Source organism: Salvelinus alpinus, chromosome 11, assembly GCF_045679555.1.
Source record: "Salvelinus alpinus chromosome 11, SLU_Salpinus.1, whole genome shotgun sequence".
In the NCBI taxonomy this organism is placed as follows: domain Eukaryota; kingdom Metazoa; phylum Chordata; class Actinopteri; order Salmoniformes; family Salmonidae; genus Salvelinus; species Salvelinus alpinus.
The window spans coordinates 64,127,436-64,150,287 of NC_092096.1; the positions used below are offsets into that span (position 1 = coordinate 64,127,436).

At 46.1% G+C, this 22,852-nt stretch overlaps 1 protein-coding gene across 3 annotated transcripts in view; it reads left to right on the forward strand.

Moving 5' to 3' along the window:
• The first annotated feature begins 971 nt into the window (after positions 1 to 971).
• The window catches only part of LOC139534674 (VPS10 domain-containing receptor SorCS2-like), a 451,135-nt gene continuing 429,254 nt past the window's right edge, over positions 972 to 22,852 (forward strand). For all 3 annotated transcript variants that reach the window (XM_071333995.1, XM_071333996.1, XM_071333997.1), the window contains exon 1: positions 972 to 1,439. In XM_071333995.1, coding sequence (XP_071190096.1) covers positions 1,071 to 1,439 — 369 coding nt within the window. In that variant the 5' untranslated portion in view covers positions 972 to 1,070. The remainder of the gene's footprint in view (positions 1,440 to 22,852) is intronic.

Sequence of the window (22,852 nt, forward strand, 5' to 3'; positions counted from 1 at the left end):
TAGCCTCCAACACTCTACTCAGCAAACTGGATGCGGTCTATCACAGGGCCATCCGTTTTGTCACCAAAGCCCCATATACCACCCACCACTGCGACATGTATGCTCTAGTCGGCTGGCCCTCGCTACATATTCGTCGCCAGACCCACTGGCTCCAGGTCATCGATAAGTCTAAAGCTCCGCGTAAAAGCTCCGCCTTATCTCAACTCACTGGTCACGATAACACCCACCATGTGCTCCAGCAGGTATATCTCACTGGTCATCCACCAAAGCCAACACCTCCTTTGGCCACCTTTCCTTCCAGTTTTCTGCTGCCAATGACTGGAACGAATTGCAAAAATTGCTAAAGCTGGAGACTTCTATTTCCCTCACTAACTTTAAACATCAGCTATCTGAGCAGCTAACTGATCGCTGCAGCTGTACATAGTCCATCTGTAAATAGCCCATCCAATCTACCTACCTTAACCCCATATTGTTTTAAATTACTTTTCTGCTCTTTTGCGCACCAGTATCTCTCCTTGCACATCATCATCTGCACATCTATCACTCCAGTGTTAATTTGCTTAATTGTAATTACTTCGCTATTATGGCCTATTTATTGCCTACCTCCTCGCCATTTGCACACACTGTATATAGACTTTATTTTTTTCTATTGTGTTATTGACTGTACGCTTGTTTATTCCATGTGTAACTCTGTGTTGTTGTTTCTGTCGCACTGCTTTGCTTTGTCTTGGCCAGATCGCAGTTGTAAATGAGAACTTGTTCTCAACTAGCCTACCTGGTTAAATAAAGGTGAAATTAAAAAATACAAAAATCAGTTCGTGGGAAGGGGTTATGTCTTCAACGATTAAGGCTTTCAGAAACAGCAATGTAGGGTATGCGTCACCAGATGGCGCACATGCTGTGTGCAACGCGCGTCTTCCAGTTGACACAGACACGACCACGTTGTTTCCATTGTATGGCTTCGCTCCAGTTCCACTCCATCCCTCCGAGCCTCCCTCCCTCTCTCTCCGCGTACAGTAGTGCTATCTATCTTCCACTCGAATCGCAGTCTCTCTGTCAGTATCCAGGATATGAGCGCTATAATGGCGCGAACCATGGTGCCTCTGCGTCCGAAAGGAACATTTTCAGCGCACCTGTGCCGGGCTGTGTTTATCGCCTCGGCTTGGATGTCACTGATGGGACCCGTGCGATGTGACAGCGGCGTTTTACACCGGAACGACGCGCATCGTATGCTTGACAGCGGTGGCGGTATAGGCATAGACAGGAGAGACGGAATGTTCGGACAGGACTTGGGTGATAATGATATGGACGTGGAATCCCCGCGCTTCAAGAGAGCGCTATCCCAAGAGAAAGTGTCCCTGCTCAGCAGCTCGTTCGTGCTCAAAGGGGATGCCACTCACAACCAGGCGATGGTTCACTGGACGGGGGAGAACAGCAGCGTAAGTACCCGTCCCGTCCCGGTTACACTCCGTGGTGATGTAGTGGGTTCCCTGCTTGTAGCCTACACAACCCGCCAGTCACCATAACAGCCCATCCCAGTTGACATAAGTTATTGTCCAGGTAGTAGCTACACATGCGTACATTATTTTTCCTTCATGGCATTCATTGCTCATGGCATTGAATCCCGTTTTATTGTTTGGCTACTCTGCAGCGCATCGACATGTCTTCAAGTGCGCATCTAACAAAATATTTATGCCCATCGTCTGTGTTTACAACAGCTACTTTTATTATTGTGTGTCAAGCCCGGACTGATGAGAGAGGGCATGGTTAGTTGCGGAGAAGTGCATCCACCCCACTTACCTTTAGTTTAGCTGGTCATGATGATGTAAGTCTGTTTAGAGGTGCGCACAGTGGAGGCAAACTGTTTTTTCTGCCCCACTCAGTGCCACTTGGTTGGTGTTGACATTGTCATTTTATGATACTAAAGTGTTTAAATAATATGTATTAATATCCACCTTGAATGTTTCAGTTTAAAGTGTATTTATGGCATTTGTCCAAATAATTAATTGCACATAATTCGAGGTTTATGACCTAGTTTAATTGACATGTAATTAATTGTAATTAGCAGCGCAATGTAAACAGCAAGAGAGAGGAAAAAAATAGATAGAGAGAGGGCTTTGTGATTGGGTAGAATATTGTCAGCTGTCAGGGACATCAGTTGAATATGATGCTATTGTCACGACAGAAGACTAAGGCATCTATTGTCACGACAGAAAACGTACAGTTGGAAGGAAACATTTCACACTGCTGCTGGCCTGCCTGCATCCTCTTTCATATGAGAAACATCTCCATCTAACATGTCATCAACTAGAGGACTAGCTCTACCAGGTTACATACTGTCTATATAGCAGCCACAAACAGTAACAAATACTATGCCAATGCTCAACCTATAATGTTGAAATCACAATTTGACTTGGCATAGAATTGGATTGAAATCGATAAAAAAATATATATGTTTTTGTATTATAAGGGCCCATTTTCTATTCATGAAGAACTTCTGACAGACAGACTGATTCAATACTGAGACGAGTGTGAATCATCTGTCAGTCAGCCAAACACTGACAGCCTGGGACGCCATGTTTGAGTTATCCTCAATTAACTTGGCATTGCCTTACTTTGAAAGGTCGACGTATTGAGGTCTCCCCCTATATTGCACAGCCTAATAAAAGAAGACAAATGCTGCCATTTAATTTCACTAGGTCGGACACTTAGGATTCCATCACAGATTGATAGGCATGAAAATGGAAGAATCTCTGCCCCCCATACCCCCCCCCCCCCAGTTTACAGGGCCTTCAGAGGTGGCTGTGCCCAGACAAAGGAAAAGGATATAGACGATTGTCATTGTCAATAAATATATCCCAAGGACCCAAGATGCATCATGTCTGTGGTATATCTGGTCAGAAGCAATGGTATTACACCATTTGACTTTTAACTTTTAATCATGTGTAAACAAGCAGTTGACCTTTAACCCCTAATGTTGCACATTTATTGTTAGGCAGACCTCGGTATATAGCCTCTGTCATGTCTTCTCCTGCTCCTCCCCTCCCCTCCGGCTTACGACGTCGCTGGAATACTAACCACCGGTCCTGGGATTCATCATTACGCACACCTGGCTCTCATTACGCGCACCTGTTAATCATTATGATTCACACCTGGACTTCATTACCTTCATCATTTCCTCCCCTTTATATGTCCCTCTCTTATGTTCAGTCACCAGTTGGTATTATTCTTGTGTACCGGCGTGAAGCCACATGGAATTGTCTCGTTCCTGGTTTTGTTGTTTTATTAAACGTTGCACCTGCTTCCCGACTCACAGCTCCATTATTGCAGCCTCGCTATTGTTATTTTACTACTGCTCTTTAAATATTTGTCACTTTATTTCTTTTGTTTTTATTTTTTAGGTATTTTTTCTTAACTGCATTAAATCAGACTACCATTATGCTAAATGTATATAAATAGAGTAGACGTTACAACTTGTTAGACAATGACAGCAGTGATAAGGTATACAATATTGGATGATATATATATATATATCATATATCATATATAGAACTTGTTCTCAACTAGCCTACCTGGTTAAATAAAGGTGAAAAAAAAAAAAAAAAAAAAAAATATATATATATATATATATATACTGTATATATATATACATATCTTTTTTTTTTTAACTTCAGTTTATTTTTGTAAATACTTATTTAAAACTGCATTGTTGGTTAAGGGCTTGTAAGTAAGCATTTCATTGTAAAGTCTACACGTATTCGGCGCATGTTAAACATTTCATTTTGATTTACCATGGTACTAATAACCATTCATATTGTTATTAGACATCCAGACATGGTACTAATAACCATTCACATTGCCAGTGTACTGAAGATTTATGCACATTATTATAATGACATGTAGACATTTTCTACAAACATTTACACACACACACACACACACACACACACACACACACACACACACACACACACACACACACACACACACACACACACACACACACACACACACACACACACACACACACACACACACTATGTTAACAAGACAGTGTTCAGACACTGTTCAACGAGTTGACATGTGGTGTCACCAGATGAGGGCGTGGCCGTGTTTTGACCCCAAGCGGTCTGACCAAGGCCTGAGAGACATTCCCTTAAATGTCCCCATGAACGGTAATTCATTCCAGGACCCCTGTTGTCAGTTCCCGGAAGACATTCTGGGAACGGTCGGCCACCAAGCCCCATAACTTGTTAACAGTATTCCGAGCAGAAAGCTTCCACTGTTGAAAGAGCCTTCTTTGTTCTCTCTCTCCCTCTCTCTCTCTCTCTGTCTCTGTCTCTCTCTCTCTCTCTCTCTCGGTCTCTCTCTCTCTCTCTCTCTCTCTCTCTCTCTCTCTCTCTCTCTCTCTCTCTCTCTCTCTCTCTCTCTCTCTCTCTCTCTCTCTCTCTCTCTCTCTCTCTCTCTCTCTCTCTCTCTCTCTCTCTCTCTCTCTCTCTCTCGGTCTCTCTCTCTCTCTCGGTCTCTCTCTCTCTCTCTCGGTCTCTCTCTCTCTCTCTCTCTCTCTCTCGGTCTCTCTCTCGGTCTCTCTCTCTCGGTCTCTCTCTCTCTCGGTCTTTCTCTCTCTCTCTCTCTCTCGGTCTCTCTCATTTCTTCTGGGAGTTGTTTACTAGCTCCATGGTGCTGAGAATTTGTGCTCTCTCTGTCATTAACACCAACATCAACCATCACATTACCATCAACTAAACCATCCAGCATCAACCATCCACTGTCAACATCAACAATCTCATCAACCATAAACTAAACCATCAACTAAACCATCAACATACCATCAACATCACCATCAACCATCAACATCACTCTCAACCATTCCCAACACCATCAACCATTCCCATCACCATCAACCATTACCATCACCATCACCATCAACATACCAGCACCATCACCATTAAAATCACCATCAACCATCAACCATCAACATACCATCACCATCACCATCCCATCAACCATCAACCATCACCATCAACCATCCCATCAACCATCACCATCAACCATCCCATCAACCATCACATCAACCATCCCATCAACCATCCCCATCCCATCAACCATCCCATCAACCATCACCATCAACCATCCCATCAACCATCACCATCAACCATCCCATCAACCATCCCATCAACCATCCCATCAACCATCCTATCAACCATCCTATCAACCATCACCATCAACCATCCCATCAACCATCACCATCAACCATCCCATCAACCATCCCATCAACCATCCCATCAACCATCCCATCAACCATCCTATCAACCATCCCATCAACCATCCTATCAACCATCCCATCAACCATCCCATCAACCATCCCCATCCCATCAACCATCCCATCAACCATCACCATCAACCATCCCATCAACCATCACCATCAACCATCCCATCAACCATCCCATCAACCATCCCATCAACCATCCCATCAACCATCCTATCAACCATCCCATCAACCATCCTATCAACCATCCCATCAACCATCAACCATCACCATCAACCATCCCATCAACCATCACCATCAACCATCCCATCAACCATCCCATCAACCATCCCATCAACCATTCCATCAACCATGCCATCAACCATCCCATCAACCATCCCATCAACCATCCCATCAACCATCCTATCAACCATCCCATCAACCATCCCATCAACCATCCCATCAACCATCCCATCAACCATCCCATCAACCATCCTATCAACCATCCCATCAACCATCCCATCAACCATCCCCATCCCATCAACCATCCCATCAACCATCCTATCAACCATCACCATCACCATCACCATCAACCATCACCATCCACCATCAACCATCACCATCCACCATCAACCATCACCATCCACCATCAACCATCACCATCAACCATCCTATCAACCATCCCATCAACCATCAACCATCACCATCAACCATCCCATCAACCAACCTATCAACCATCCCATCAACCATCAACCATCACCATCAACCATCCCATCAACCATCACCATCAACCATCCCATCAACCATCCCATCAACCATCCCATCAACCATTCCATCAACCATGCCATCAACCATCCCATCAACCATCCCATCAACCATCCCATCAACCATCCCATCAACCATCCCATCAACCATCCCATCAACCATCCCATCAACCATCCCATCAACCATCCCATCAACCATCCCATCAACCATCCTATCAACCATCCCATCAACCATCCCATCAACCATCCCCATCCCATCAACCATCCCATCAACCATCCTATCAACCATCACCATCACCATCACCATCAACCATCACCATCCACCATCAACCATCACCATCCACCATCAACCATCACCATCCACCATCAACCATCACCATCAACCATCCTATCAACCATCACCATCAACCATCACCATCACCATCAACATCCTATCAACCATCAAATATCCTATCAACATTCACCATCAACCATCACCATCAACCATCACCATCCCCATCCCATCAACCATCAACCATCACTATCACCATCCCATCAACCATCACTATCACCATCACCATCAACCATTACCATCCCATCACCATCAACCATTACCATCACCATCCCATCACCATTACCATCCCATCACCATTACTATCCCATCAACCATCACCATCACCATCCCATCAACCATCACCATTACCATCCCATCAACCATCACCATTACCATCCCATCAACCATCACCATCCCATCAACCATCACCATTACCATTACCATCACCATTACCATCCCATCAACCATCACCATCCCATCAACCATCACCATTACCATTACCATCACCATTACCATCCCATCAACCATCACCATCCCATCAACCATCACCATTACCATCCCATCAACCATCACCATCCCATCAACCATCACTATCACCATCAACCATCACCATCCCATCAACCATCACCATCACCATCCCATCAACCATCACCATCACCATCAACCATCACCATTACCATCCCATCAACCATCACCATCACCATCACCATCAACCATCACCATTACCATCACCATCACCATCAACCATCACCATCATCACCATCACCATCAACCATCAACATCACTCTCAACCATTCCCAACAACCATCAACCAACACCATCAACCATCAACCATCACCATCACCATCCCATCAACCATCACCATCACCATCCCATCACCACCAACCATCAATCATCACCATCAACCATCACCATCACCATCCCATCAACCATCACCATCACCATCCCATCAACCATCACCATCACCATCCCATCAACCATCACCATCACCATCAACCATCCCATCAACCATCACCATCCCATCAACCATCACCATCAACCATCACCATCAACCAGCACCATCACATCAACCATCACCATCAACCATCACCATCAACCATCCCATCAACCATCACCATCACCATCAACCATCACCATCCCATCAACCATCACCATCACCATCACCATCCCATCAACCATCCCATCAACCATCACCATCCCATCAACCATCCCATCAACCATCACCATCCCATCAACCATCCCATCAACCATCACCATCAACCATCACCATCCCATCAACCATCACCATCACCATCACCATCCCATCAACCATCACCATCACCATCACCATCCCATCAACCATCACCATCACCATCACCATCCCATCAACCATCACCATCAACCATCACCATCACCATCACCATCAACCATCACCATCACCATCACCATCACCATCACCCAGCACCATCCTCTTCCTCTTCTAATGGTATCTGTTGGAAGGGTGTTTACCCGTGTCTGTGTCCACGACCCTGTAGCCATTTGGAATTTATAGATTGAGAATTTAAAAGGACAGGGTGGGAAAGCATCATCATGTTTTGTAATAATATGCTTCCTTGCTATTTGAATACATAACATGTTTTTTCTCCCCCTTACCACCACTTTCTGGTTGATTTCTGAGGCACTGACTGAATGCAAAAGGCATTTGTTTGCACTTCACATGCTAAACAGAGAGTTAATTTGCTTCCCCTAGTCTTCAGTTGGAAATTGTTTTCACACTGGAGTCCTCGGAATCATTTACCTCATCTCTCTCTAGCCATGCTCTTTGAGTGGTGCTAAGAGGCCCTTTTCTACAACCAAACTGTATGTCAAATGCTGGGTCTGAAAGTTTAGGGTTGATCTAGTGTGTTAAATCACATGCACCAAATACAACAGGTGTAGACGTTACCGTGAACTGCTTACTTACAAGCCCTTAACCAACAACGCAGATAATTAAAATATTTGCTAAATAAAGTAAAATAAAAAAAGAAACAAAAAGAATAACAATGACAAGGCTATAGACAGGGGGTACCGGTACTGAGTCAATGTGCGGAGGTACGGGTTAGTCGAGGTAATTGAGGTCATATCAATGAAACTAGTCCGGGTAGCCATTTGATTAACTGTTCAGCAGTCTTATGGCTTTGGGGTAGAAGCTGTTACTCTTGCCGTGCGGTAGCAGAGAGAACAGTCTATGACTAGTGTGGCTGGAGTCTTTGACAGTTTTTTGGGCCTTCTTCTGACACCGCCTGGTATAGAGGTCCTGGATGGCAGGAAGCTTGGCCCCAGTGATGTACTGGGCCGTACGCACTATCCTCTGTAGCACCTTGCGGTTGGATGCTGAGCAGTTGCCATACCAGGCGGTGATGCAACCAGTCAGGATGCTCCCAATGGCGCAGCTGTAGAACTCTTTGAGGATCTGGGGACCCATGCCAAATCCTTTCAGTCCCCTGAGGGGGAATAGGCATTGTCGTGCCCTCTTCACGACCGTCTTGGTGGGTTTGGACCGTGATAGTTTGTTGAGGATGTGGACACCAAGGAACTTGAAGGTCTCGACCCGCGCGCATGCGCGGGTGTGTGTACAGTAAACATTACTCATGGTTCGCCCAGGAGACATGGAGTCAAGGTCTTTGCCAGGGAGTTCAAAATGACTGGTTCTGCCACCAAAGATGTCTGCTGCCAAGAGGGCTTCCTCCCTCCCTCACTCCGTCCCTCCCTCCCTTCGTGAGTGTTTTCCATTCGATGAGGTCATTAGAGCTTGTGTGTCTTCAAACCATGAGTTCTCTCCCAATGTTTCTCTCACTGATTGTCTCATAGTAACTATGACAGGGCAGGACAAGGCTGTTTGAATTATAACATACAGTCCTTCAGCTCTAGACCTAATGAGTATTAACTAGTAGCTACTATTAACTAGTAGCTACTTACTGCTGTTGATCTGAATGATACACCTTAGAAAGCTTAAGAGTCTCATGCAAAGTTATTGTCTCATCTATCTTTGCTACTGTGGATTGATACGCTATTGGCCTTGGTGCACTATTTGGCTAGGTGCACTATTTGACTAGGTGCACTATTTGGCTTGGTGCCCTATTTGGCTTGGTGCACTATTTGACTAGGTGCACTATTTGGCTTGGTGCACTATTTGGCTTGGTGCACTATTTGACTAGGTGCACTATTTGGCTTGGTGCACTATTTGGCTAGGTGCACTATTTGACTAGGTGCACTATTTGGTTTGGTGCACTATTTGGCTAGGTGCACTATTTGACTAGGTGCACTATTTGGCTTGGTGCACTATTTGGCTTGGTGCACTATTTGGCTAGGTGCACTATTTGACTAGGTGCACTATTTGACTAGGTGCACTATTTGGCTAGGTGCACTATTTTTGGCTAGGTGCCCTATTTGGCTTGGTGCACTATTTGGCTTGGTGCACTATTTTTGGCTTGATGCACTATTTGGCTTGGTGCACTATTTGGCTTGGTGCACTATTTGGCACAGACCATCTATACATGACACACAAGCCTTCTGTACTGTAGCACTGCGAGGCCTTCCTGTCAACCCCATGGTGAACCAGGCAGACTAGGTCAGGCAGGATGCTACACTAGCATTAGAGATGAGAGCTAACTAGGGAGTACAGTAAGTGATGCCTGGAGTTCCCTGGGTGGTAAAGCACAGTGTTTAGATGTTTTCCTTCCAGATCGTTCTGAGGGGGCTGGCAGCAGCAGGACGATGAGATAAGGAAGAATCCTGGGGTGATGAGGTTGTTATCCAGATTCTGTCGCTACTGAGGAGGTGGTGAAATTCTCCTCTTTCCTGGTTTCTCTTTTCTCCTGGCTTCTCTCTTCATTTGTTCTTTCCTTCTGTCGTTCCGATACAATATACACTACTTTATTGTCCATACAAATACACACAACACAATATATACGATATGGAAAACTGGACAGTTAGTACACAGGTCACCCATTACATTGGGCCTGCATCGGTCCTATGTCCCACTGTTTAGCAGCCCGATGACTGATGGAATGAAAGTTGCCCAGCTCCTATTCTACTGAACAGTGGGACCTTATATCCCTCCGGAGGGCAGCAGCTCAAAACTTTGGGTAAGATTGTGTGTGGGGTCCTTTATGATGCGCTTGACCTTGGCCCTTGTCCGTTTGTCAGAGAGGCCCTGAAGCCCCCTGCACTGCAGCCCCCTTCCATCCTGGTCCCTCTCCCTCTGACTCGAGGCATTATCTCTCTCTCTCACTCACCTCTCTCACTCTCCTCTCTCACTCTCTCCCGTCCTTTCCCTTTCCCTCTTTCTTTTCTCTCTCTTTATTTTGCTGTCTCACATTAACACATCCCCATCTTGGGGAGCTGGAAACTATTCAGAATGAAATAACCAATTATAGGAATGTGTGTGTTTGGGATGGGGGGTGGTCTCCCGGCAACGGGGAAAACAACCACCTGGCAGGCCTTGGCACAATGGACAGCTACATTTTCCGTCTTCTATTTTTACTTCCTCCTCCTCCTCCATTCTCCCTTTCTTCTTTGATTGACATTCTTTACTGTGAGTTTCTTGCGTTTTATATGTGGTTAGCTTCTTCCTGGAGCTGGGGACTTTAAATTTTTTTTCCTATTGAAGTTGTTTTGTGTGGCGTCCCTTTTCTTCTTCCTCAGTGTTGTGTCGGAGTGTGGGGAAAGTAAAAGTTCCTGGGGTTGCCTTGACAACAAGGCTGGAATTCTGTAGGGGTCATCCAGTGGATGTGAGATGTTCGTGAATAGCATTCACAATGGGCTGGTACCTCCTGCTGTTCTTCAGACTGACACCGAGAGACCTACACTCTTTCAACCATTGAAAGGTCTCTGGATTTGGTGTGTGTGTTTAATGTGTGTGTGTGTGTGTGCGTGCGTGCGTGTGTGTGTTGATGCCCTGCTGCTGGTCTGGTACAGTAGAGATCAATCTAATAGGAGGGAGGGGATATGTAGCGACACGGTGAGATAGATCCCGTAGTGGCTCAGCAGGGATCCCTCCCTCTCATCTGCTCCTCACTAACATCCTCACGGATTGGAGATTGGATTCTGGCCAGGCACTTTATACTATACCTGTCTGTCGCACCAGGTGTGAGACACTATACTGCACCTGTCTGTCTCACCAGGAGTTACTGCATCGTTTCTCACACTGTTTTTCACTCCTGCATTTGACCAGATCCTTTGTCATTGTTGACAGGTCCAACTTTGATTCAGACCTATCTTCTTGTTGCTTTGTTTATTATACTGACAACATGTCTACTGTCAGGCCTATCGTCTCCTTCCTTTTTCATTGGACTTGTCTCTATTGGTGGAACAGGCTGGGATTTCCAAATATTCTGTGCCCTGGCCCTAGATGGGTTCTGTGTCAGTTGGCAGCAGTCAAACTAAGAACAGGAGCCCAGACGTAACTCAACTACAGAAACATGGTTGAAACACGGTTCTGCCACCCAAGTTCACTTGTGGTGATCTACGTGCCCTGCTGCCGTGCCAAACCAGCACTCACACACCCAGGTGGGAATTTGTATGAGTTGACTGACGGACACTTGCCAGCAATAACTTCCTCAGGAAATGGTGAACTGTTTGTGACTCACCTTGATATCAATTAGCACGCCCCATGTCCCGGAGGAGGGGGAGGCTGGAGGAAGAAGAAGATGAAGAAGAAGGGAGAAAAAAAAGAGAGAGAGAAAGAGAGGAGAAAGAGGAGAGAGAGAGAAAGATAGGAGAGAGGGAGAAAGAGAGAGAGAGAAAGAGAGGAGAGAGAGAAAGAGAGAGAGAGGAGAGAGAAGGAGAGGAGAGGGAAAGAGAGGAGAGAAAAAGAGAGGAGAGAAAAAGAGAGCGAGAGAAAGAGAGGAGAGAGAAAAAGAGAGAGAAAAAGAGAAGAGAGAGAAAAAGAGAGAGAAAAAGAGAAGAGAGAGATAAAGAGAGGAGAGAGAAAAAGAGAGAGAAAATAAGAATAGAGATAAAGAGAGGAGAGAGAAAAAGAGAGAGAAAAAGAGAAGAGAGAGAAAAAGAGAAGAGAGAGAAAAAGAGGAGAGAAAAAGAGAGAGAAAAAGAGAGGAGAGAGAAAAAGAGAGAGAAAAAGAGAATAGAGATAAAGAGGAGAGAGAAAAAGAGAGGAGAGAGAAAAAGAGAGGAGAGAGAAAAAGAGAGAGAAAAAGAGTGTCTCCTCAGAATAACGCTGGGGTAAACAGAGAGGCAGTGCATCACTCAGCTAATCACATTCTGGGTTCAATCCAAAGCCGTCAGCATCAGGGAGAGTCAAGCAAAAACACACAAACAGGGACACGGACACACACACACACAATCTACCCCCTACCTCCACCACACACTCCTCTCCCTGTCCATCTCGCTCTGCCTTCTCCTGTGTGTATTTGGACAGGCTGTTTGTATGCAAATCCGGTGTCCGGCATGCGTTAGCAGTGAAGGGAAAACCCAACTGATTGTCTCAGCGTGCTGGGGCTGAGGTGAACAACGGTAGAGTTGAACCAGGAGGAGGGGATTCAAGCTGCAGGCCCTGCGGCGTCTCCTTTTGTTTAATCCTCTTTTCACGTGATCATTTCTCTTTACCGCACGACGTTGTCACACCGACACACAACCAACACACAACCGACACACAACCAACACACAACCGACACACAACCAACACACAACCAACACACAACCGACACACAACCAACACACAACCGACACACAACCAACACACAACCGACACACAACCAACACACAACCAACACACAACCGACACACAACCAACACACAACCAACACACAACCGACACACAACCAACACACAACCGACACATACTTGTTCAATGGTGTCAAGGAAACAAAAGCTGCTTGTGATGGATCCGGTGGAAGCTTCTGTTACGTCCAAGGCCTCTGTCATACGTCGGAGTACAACCACTATTGTACATACACATAGAGGCTAGATTATGCAACAATATAACTAATTCATTTAAACTGTATCCATCCGGTCATGGAAAGTAACACCCTGGCCCTCTGTGACAGTTATAAGAAGACAAAGAGAGAGAGAGTGTGTGTGTGTAAGTGTGTGTGTGTCAGCGTGTGTTTTTCCCATTCCAGTGGCCCATGGAAAGAGGACCTTCCATCTGGTGTGTTACAGGTCTGTAAAACCGTTCCCCCTTTTCCTTATAAACCTCAGCTTCCGTCTGCCACACACACACACACACACACACACACACACACACACACACACACACACACACACACACACACACACACACACACACACACACACACACACACACACACACACACACACACACACACACACACACACACACACACACACACACACACACACACTTCGCTGCTCTGGTCCATATAGGCAGTGTGTTGTTGAATAAGTTAGTGTGTAATTTTAAATTATGGTTTGATATCAAATGTTTATATGTGTTTGAATGCAGGGGTGTGACTTTTTGTGTAGATGTGTTTTGCCGGTGGTGTTGTGGTGTTCTGTGTTGGCCACACCCGGGGTGTTGTGGAGTTCTGTGTTGGCCACACCGGGGGTGTCGTGGTGTTCTGTGTTGGCCACACCGGGGGTGTCGTGGTGTTCTGTGTTGGCCACACCGGGGGTGTCGTGGTGTTCTGTGTTGGCCACACCCGGGGTGTCGTGGTGTTCTGTGTTGGCCACACCGGGGGTGTCGTGGTGTTCTGTGTTGGCCACACCGGGGGTGTTGTGGTGTTCTGTGTTGGCCACACCGGGGGTGTTGTGGTGTTCTGTGTTGGCCACACCGGGGGTGTTGTGGTGTTCTGTGTTGGCCACACCGGGGGTGTTGTGGAATCTAAGGAAATCTCTGCTCTCTCTCTCTCTCTCTCACTCTCTCTCTTATTTAAATACACTGCTCAAAAAATAAAGGGAACACTTAAACAACACAATGTAACTCCAAGTCAATCACACTTCTGTGAAATCAAACTGTCCACTTAGGAAGCAACACTGATTGACAATAAATTTCACATGCTGTTGTGCAAATGGAATAGACAACAGGTGGAAATTATAGGCAATTAGCAAGACACCCCCAATAAAGGAGTAGTTCTGCAGGTGGTGACCACAGACCACTTCTCAGTTCCTATGCTTCCTGGCTGATGTTTTGGTCACTTTTGAATGCTGGCGGTGCTTTCACTCTAGTGGTAGCATGAGACGGAGTCTACAACCCACACAAGTGGCTCAGGTAGTGCAGCTCATCCAGGATGGCACATCAATGCGAGCTGTGGCAAGAAGGTTTGTTGTGTCTGTCAGCGTAGTGTCCAGAGCATGGAGGCGCTACCAGGAGACAGGCCAGTACATCAGGAGACGTGGAGGAGGCCGTAGGAGGGCAACAACCCAGCAGCAGGACCGCTACCTCCGCCTTTGTGCAAGGAGGAGCAGGAGGAGCACTGCCAGAGCCCTGCAAAATGACCTCCAGCAGGCCACAAATGTGCATGTGTTTGCTCAAACGGTCAGAAACAGACTCCATGAGGGTGGTATGAGGGCCCGACGTCCACAGGTGGGAGTTGTGCTTACAGCCCAACACCGTGCAGGACGTTTGGCATTTGCCAGAGAACACCAAGATTGGCAAATTCGCCACTGGCGCCCTGTGCTCTTCACAGATGAAAGCAGGTTCACACTGAGCACATGTGACAGACGTGACAGAGTCTGGAGACGCCGTGGAGAACGTTCTGCTGCCTGCAACATCCTCCAGCATGACCGGTTTGGCGGTGGGTCAGTCATGGTGTGGGGTGGCATTTCTTTGGGTGGCCGCACAGCCCTCCATGTGCTCGCCAGAGGTAGCCTGACTGCCATTAGGTACCGAGATGAGATCCTCAGACCCCTTGTGAGACCATATGCTGGTGCGGTTGGCCCTGGGTTCCTCCTAATGCAAGACAATGCTAGACCTCATGTGGCTGGAGTGTGTCAGCAGTTCCTGCAAGAGGAAGGCATTGATGCTATGGACTGGCCCGCCCGTTCCCCAGACCTGAATCCAATTGAGCACATCTGGGACATCATGTCTCGCTCCATCCACCAACGCCACGTTGCACCACAGACTGTCCAGGAGTTGGCGGATGCTTTAGTCCAGGTCTGGGAGGAGATCCCTCAGGAGACCATCCGCCACCTCATCAGGAGCATGCCCAGGCGTTGTAGGGAGGTCATACAGGCACGTGGAGGCCACACACACGACTGAGCCTCATTTTGACTTGTTTTAAGGACATTACATCAAAGTTGAATCAGCCTGTAGTGTGGTTTTCCACATTCATTTTGAGTGTGACTCCATATCCAGACCTCCATGGGTTGATAAATTTGATTTCCATTGATCATTTTTGTGTGATTTTGTTGTCAGCACATTCAACTATGTAAAGAAAAAAGTATTTAATAAGAATATTTCATTCATTCAGATCTAGGATGTGTTATTTTAGTGTTCCCTTTATTTTTTTGAGCAGTGTATATATATATATATATGGGACCTTATTCAATGTTTCAAAGACATCTCTGATGAGAATAGGCGACCCGTCCTGTTGGGGGAGGACGCAGAGACCGGTGGGATAACCAAAGATATATATATATATATATATATATATATATATATATATATATATATATATCTTTGGATATCCCACCGGTCTCATTTTACCGCTGTCATCAAAACCCAAACTATAGTATAGTTGGGGCTGAGCTTCGCCTCGGGGAGCAGGAAGACCCTCGTCTGAACTCCCAGAATGCTCTGTTTCCGGTAACCTCTGGAAACCTTCATCACCATATAAAGTGGCAGCACCACTGGGAGGAAATAAAATCAGATTATCTTGTGAAATGTTGATTGGCTCCAATTAGTGTTCCAGCATCTACACAACATGGGTCTCTCGTGGCCTTATTCATTATCATCAGGACAATTACTTACTCTTTTTTTGGGGGCATTTACAGTGAGGGAAAAAAGTATTTGATCCCCTGCTGATTTTGTACGTTTGCCCACTGACAAAGAAATGATCAGTCTATAATTTTAATGGTAGGTTTATTTGAACAGTGAGAGACAGAATATCAACAAAAAAATCCAGAAAAACGCATGTCAAAAATGTTATGAATTGATTTGCATTTTAATGAGGGAAATAAGTATTTGACCCCTCTGCAAAACATGACTTAGTACTTGGTGGCAAAACCCTTGTTGGCAATCACAGAGGTCAGACGTTTCTTGTAGTTGGCCACCAGGTTTGCACACATCTCAGGAGGGATTTTGTCCCACTCCTCTTTGCAGATCTTCTTCAAGTCATTAAGGTTTCGAGGCTGACGTTTGGCAACTCGAACCTTCAGCTCCCTCCACAGATTTTCTATGGGATTAAGGTCTGGAGACTGGCTAGGCCACTCCAGGACCTTAATGTGCTTCTTCTTGAGCCACTCCTTTGTTGCCTTGGCCGTGTGTTTTGGGTCATTGTCATGCTGGAATACCCATCCACGACCCATTTTCAATACCCTGGCTGAGGGAAGGAGGTTTTCACCCAAGATTTGACGATACATGGCCCCGTCCATCGTCCCTTTGATGCGGTGAAGTTGTCCTGTCCCTTTAGCAGAAAAACACCCCCAAAGCATAATGTTTCCACCTCCATGTTTGACGGTGGGGATGGTTTCTTGGGGTCATAGGCAGCATTCCTCCTCCTCCAAACACGGCAAGTTGGGTTGATGCCAAAGAACTCCATTTTGGTCTCATCTGACCACAACACGTTCACCCAGTTGTCCTCTGAATCATTCAGATGTTCATTGGCAAACTTCAGACGGGCATGTATATGTGCTTTCTTGAGCAGGGGGACCTTGCGGGCGCTGCAGGATTTCAGTCCTTCACGGCATAGTGTGTTACCAATTGTTTTCTTGATGACTATGGTCCCAGCTGCCTTGAGATCATTGACAAGATCCTCCTGTGTAGTTCTGGGCTGATTCCTCACCGTTCTCATGATCATTGCAACTCCACGAGGTGAGATCTTGCATGGAGCCCCAGGCTGAGGGAGATTGACAGTTCTTTTGTGTTTCTTCCATTTGCGAATAATCACAGAAACTGTTGTCACCTTCTCACCAAGCTGCTTGGCGATGGTCTTGTAGCCCATTCCAGCCTTGTGTAGGTCTACAATCTTGTCCCTGACATCCTTGGAGAGCTCTTTGGTCTTGGCCATGGTGGAGAGTTTGGAATCTGATTGATTGATTGCTTCTGTGGACAGGTATCTTTTATACAGGTAAGAAACTGAGATTAGGAGCACTCCCTTAAAGAGTGTGCTCCTAGTCTCCGTTCGTTACCTGTATGAAAGACACCTGGGAGCCAGAAATCTTTTTGATTGAGAAGGGGTCAAATACTTATTTCCCTCATTAAAATGCAAATCAATTAATAACATTTTTGACATGCATTTTTCTGGATATTTTTGTTGTTATTCTGTCTCTCACTGTTCAAATAAACCTACCATTAAAATTATAGACTGATAATTTCTTTCTCAGTGGGCAAACGTACAAAATCAGCAGGGGATCAAATACTTTTTTCCCTCACTGTAGCAGATGCTCTTATCCAGAGCGACTTACAGGATCCATTAGGTTTAAGTGCGTTGCTCAAGGGCACATCGACAGATTTTTCACCTCGTCTTCTTGGGGATTCAAACCAACAACCTTTCTGTTACCGGCCCAACGCTCTTAACGACTAGGCTACCTGCCGCCCAGACGGTTTTAGGAGTGGCGCCTGCCAATGACAGGCTTGTATATCTATTTGACATTACTGGAAGGGGAGGAGGAGAGGAAGAGGAGAGGAAGAGGAGAGGAAGAGTGGATATTGCAAGGTGATTGCTGCACTACACTCGACTGTCATCAGCGTCTACTAGAATAGACAGTCAAAATGATCTCACAATGGGGAGGAATACAACAGCCATACTGTACTAAATTAGAAATACTCCTATTGACTGTTTCAGTCCCTCTCTCCTTTCTAAACACTTCCCTCGTCTGGCTTTTCAATTTGAGACACAATTTTCTGGATGAGATAGACCCCTTTGTCGAGCCAAATCATCCCAGCGCGGTGGTAGAAGAAATTGAATTTCCCATGAATATGTGATTGGCTGTGATGTCGTCTCAGTATTCACGCCGGCGTGCTAATCCACAAAGCTGAACCACGGCCCTACGGCGCTTACACCGGTCAGCAGCTGCCGTCACACACGGGCCAGGGACCCCAGGACTCAACACTGCGTACACACACACGGGCCAGGGACCCCAGGACTCAACACTGCGTACACACACACGGGACGGGATGCAGCAGATGTGTGTGTTTGTGTATACCTCTCATTGTGTTGGCATCATGTGTGTGTGTGTGTGTGTGTGTGTGTGTGTGTGTGTGTGTGTCTGTGTATGAGTTAGTATGTGTTTGCTATTTATGCTAGACTTATGAGTCATATAATATAGATTCTTGGGATTCTTGTTCAGACCTGCTCATGTCCTCTCTCCACTCGTAGATGTTTCATAGACCACTTGTGAGCCCACAGTAATTGGATCCCATAGTGTCTGCTTGGCTAATGTCTATCATCTATTTCTATCCTCATGCTAAGCGTCTTCTGAGTTTGCTCCAATGGCAGCGTTGGCGTCTCCACTGAGCACTGCAACCACTTTCTATGTAGCACCTGTGGCACTGCAGAAAACTGATATCCTTCTCAGATGTATTTTAGGGAAACCGTAATGAGTGTACTGCAAGGCGAGCTAATGCCTCTGGGCTTGTCTCCCATGTCAGACAATGCTACATAGTATGAGTCACTTTCTCTCTCTCGCTCTCTGCATCTCTCTCTGCATCTCTCTCTGCCGCTCTCTCTCTCTCTCTCTCTCTCTCTCTCTCTCTCTCTCTCTCTCTCTCTCTCTCTCTCTCTCAATTCAATTTGCATTATTGGTACAACGGTACAACAGTAACAACAATAACTAAGGGTAAAAATAACCATAAATTGAACAATAACAATAAGCATAGAGGACATGTGTAGGTTGGTTGGTCTGTCAGACACTGTCCCTCATCTTATGGCAGGCAGCAATGTAGTGCGTTGCCAACCCACAGCTCTCTGCGTCCTCCCCCAACAGGACGGGTAGCCTATCCTCATCAGAGATGTCTTTGAAACCTTGAATAAGGGTTTCAAATTTGGGGAAATTACAGTCTCTAATTGTTTTATATTTTTGACATTTTGTCAGGAAATGTAGCTCTGTCTCAGGTTCTGCTGTTGTGCAGTGGTTGCACAGCCTTTCCTCTACAGGGAGCCAGTTTTTCCTGTGTCTACCCTTCTCAATGGCAAGGCTGTGCTCACTGAGCCTGTACTTTGTCAAGATTTTGATCAGTAACCATGGTCAAATAGTTAGCCACGGTGTACTGTCCATTTAGGGCCAGATAGCACTGCATTATGCTTTGTGCTTGTACTTGTGTTTCCCAAAAAGCAATGTCGTTTTGTTTTTACTATGTTGTAATTTGTTTTATTCTGATTGATTGGATGTTCTGGTCCTGATGCTTCAGTGTGTTAGTAGAACAGGTTTGTGAACTCAGCCCCAGGACCAGCTGGATCTCTCTCTCTCTCTCTCTCTCTCTCTCTCTCTCTCTCTCTCTCTCTCTCTCTCTCTCTCTCTCTCTCTCTCTCTCTCTCTCTCTCTCTCTCTCTCTCTCTCTCTCTCTCTCTCTCTCTCTCTCTCTCTCTCTCTCTCTCTCTCTCTCTCTCTCTCTCTCTCTCTCTCTCTCTCTCTCTCTCTCTCTCTCTCTCTCTCTCTCTCTCTCTCTCTCTCTCTCTCTCTCTCTCTCTCTCTCTCTCTCTCTCTCTCTCTCTCTCTCTCTCTCTCTCTCTCTCTCTCTCTCTCTCTCTCTCTCTCTCTCTCTCTCTCTCTCTCTCTCTCTGATTCTCTTTCCAGCTCTTCACACCGCTATTTCCGTCCCTCTCGGTTTTGCTTTATGCTCTCCTTCTGAAATACCTCAAGTCTAAACCCAGCCTGCAGGAGCCGACTCCATTCTACATTTCTCCCTCTGGCCGAATGAACCTTTTTAAAAATGTATCTTGTAACAGAGGAGAGGCCTTCGCTGTTTTCCAGACTGTATATCAACAAGACAGTTCTGAAAGCCCTGTAATTCCCCTTCTCTTCAGCGATAATTGTAATAAGGAACATCAGCTGTCATCAGCCAGGCCTCTCCACATACCATTCATGTGCTACATGAATAATCTGTTTCCTTGTAGTGGATCTGTGTAATTTGATAAAGCGGTGGACATTTTTTTGGGGGGGGATCAGCAGACCCCTCCTGTCACTCTCTAAACATAGGGCTATGAATCTTCTCTCTAGGAATCTTGTCTGTTGACTGCTGATCCCAGTGTAGTCTCTCTGTAAGTTTTCCTATATTAGGTATCAGTAGGGTTGCAAAGCTACCGGTAATTTACCAAAGTTACCGCAAATCTATGGCAACTATTGTAACTTTGGTAATTTATACTTGAATAACAAAACAAAAAAATATTCATACATAGTATAATTATTAAAAATCATTTTTTTAAAATTATTATTTAAAATTATTATAATTAAATCTTAAGTCTAAATTGTCCATGAGTTTGTAATAGATAGACCATATGGTTCAAGAGAAATTGGTCTAATTAATGAAGAAAGCATCTTATCAGCAATGGCATTATTTTGAATTACCTCTGCAACTCATCCAACTATTGACTTCTTTCACAACTGCTAACAGTTTGACGCCAAAACATTTACAACAAAGACATATTGACTTAGTAAAAAGTGTATAATCAAACCTGGGGTCAAGTAGTCTTTGAGATCTTTCAAAACCTTTAGGTGTGTGCGATTGAGCTTGTCTGGCGCAATGGAACCAATGGACTAGTAACAAAAGTGTAAGCTCAAACAAGTTCAAGCACACACTCTTGAACCCAGGTCTGGTCAGAATGCTATAGGCCTGCTGTTGGCTTGCTGCAGGCCTGCTGTAGGTCGGCTGTATGCTTGCTGTTGGCCTGCTTCAGGCCTGCTTTTGTCCTGCTTTTGTCCTGCTGTTGGCCTGCTGTAGGCCTACTGTTGGCCTGCTGTTGGCCTGCTGTAGGCCTGCTGTTGGCCTGCTGTTGGCCTGCTGTTGGCCTGCTGTTGGCCTGCTTTTGGCCTGCTGTTGGCCTGCTGTAGGCCTGCTGTTGGCCTGCTGTTGGCCTGCTGTTGGCCTGCTGTTGGCCTGCTGTTGGCCTGCTGTAGGCCTGCTGTTGGCCTGCTGTTGGCCTGCTGTAGGCCTGCTGTTGGCCTGCTGTAGGTTGGCTGTAGGCCTGCTGTAGACCTGCTGTTGGCCTGCTGTAGGCCTGCTGTTGGCCTGCTGTTGGCCTCCTGTTGGCCTGCTGTTGGCCTGCTGTAGGCCTACTGTTGGCCTGCTCTAGGCCTGCTGTTGGCCTGCTGTAGGTCGGCTGTAGGCCTGCTGTTGGCCTGCTGTTGGCCTGCTGTAGGCCTGCTGTAGACCTGCTGTAGACCTGCTGTTGGCCTGCTGTAGGCCTGCTGTTGGCCTGCTGTAGACCTGCTGTAGACCTGCTGTAGACCTGCTGTTGGCCTGCTGTAGGCCTGCTGTTGGCCTGCTGTAGACCTGCTGTTGGCCTGCTGTAGGCCTGCTGTTGGCCTGCTGTAGACCTGCTGTTGGCCTGCTGTAGGCCTGCTGTTGGCCTGCTGTAGACCTGCTGTAGACCTGCTGTAGACCTGCTGTAGACCTGCTGTAGGCCTGCTGTTGGCCTGCTGTTGACCTGCTGTAGGCTGTGGTCTGACTGTATAGGCATAATAGTCTGTCTCTCTGTTTAGTCATAGTCTACTACAGATACAACAGGCAAGGGAATAATTTCGCCCTTCATTGTGAGCTCGTAAAATGCCCTGCGGTTACAGAATTAAGAAAGCAAACAGCCAAAAGTTTGACAGTTTGTTCCACCCTCCTTCCAATGAGTCTCTGCCAGATTGAAATCTGATGTATTCCCCCATTACCGAGACCCAGTTGAGAAAGTTAGAAAATCACATTAATGTTAGAATGTTTGTGTGTTCGCTGCTTACGGGTAATTGGTCCTGATTGGCCGAGGGGATGAAGAGAAGACACAGCACGAGGATTCTGGGAAAAAAGAGAACTCCGATCCCAACCAAACCCAAGACTGGGTTCAGTAAAACTGCTCTGACTGACAAATGAACTCAATATCATTATTTAACGATTTGAAACATTAGGAAGCAAAAACCCTAAAAAAGCCACAGACACCATATTTGCGAGCCTCTGTATAGCAGTGTAACTAACCACACTCACTCTGAACTGGATCCAATGCTTAGATCCCCTTCTCTCATCCTCTTCATCCAATCACAGATCTGACCCCTCCCTTCTTTACTCCCTCTATCCTCTTCCTCCAATCACAGATCCGACCCCTCCCTTCTTTACTCCCTCTATCCTCTTCCTCCAATCACAGATCTGACCCCTCCCTTCTTTACTCCCTCTATCCTCTTCCTCCAATCACAGATCTGACCCCTCCCTTCTTTACTCCCTCTATCCTC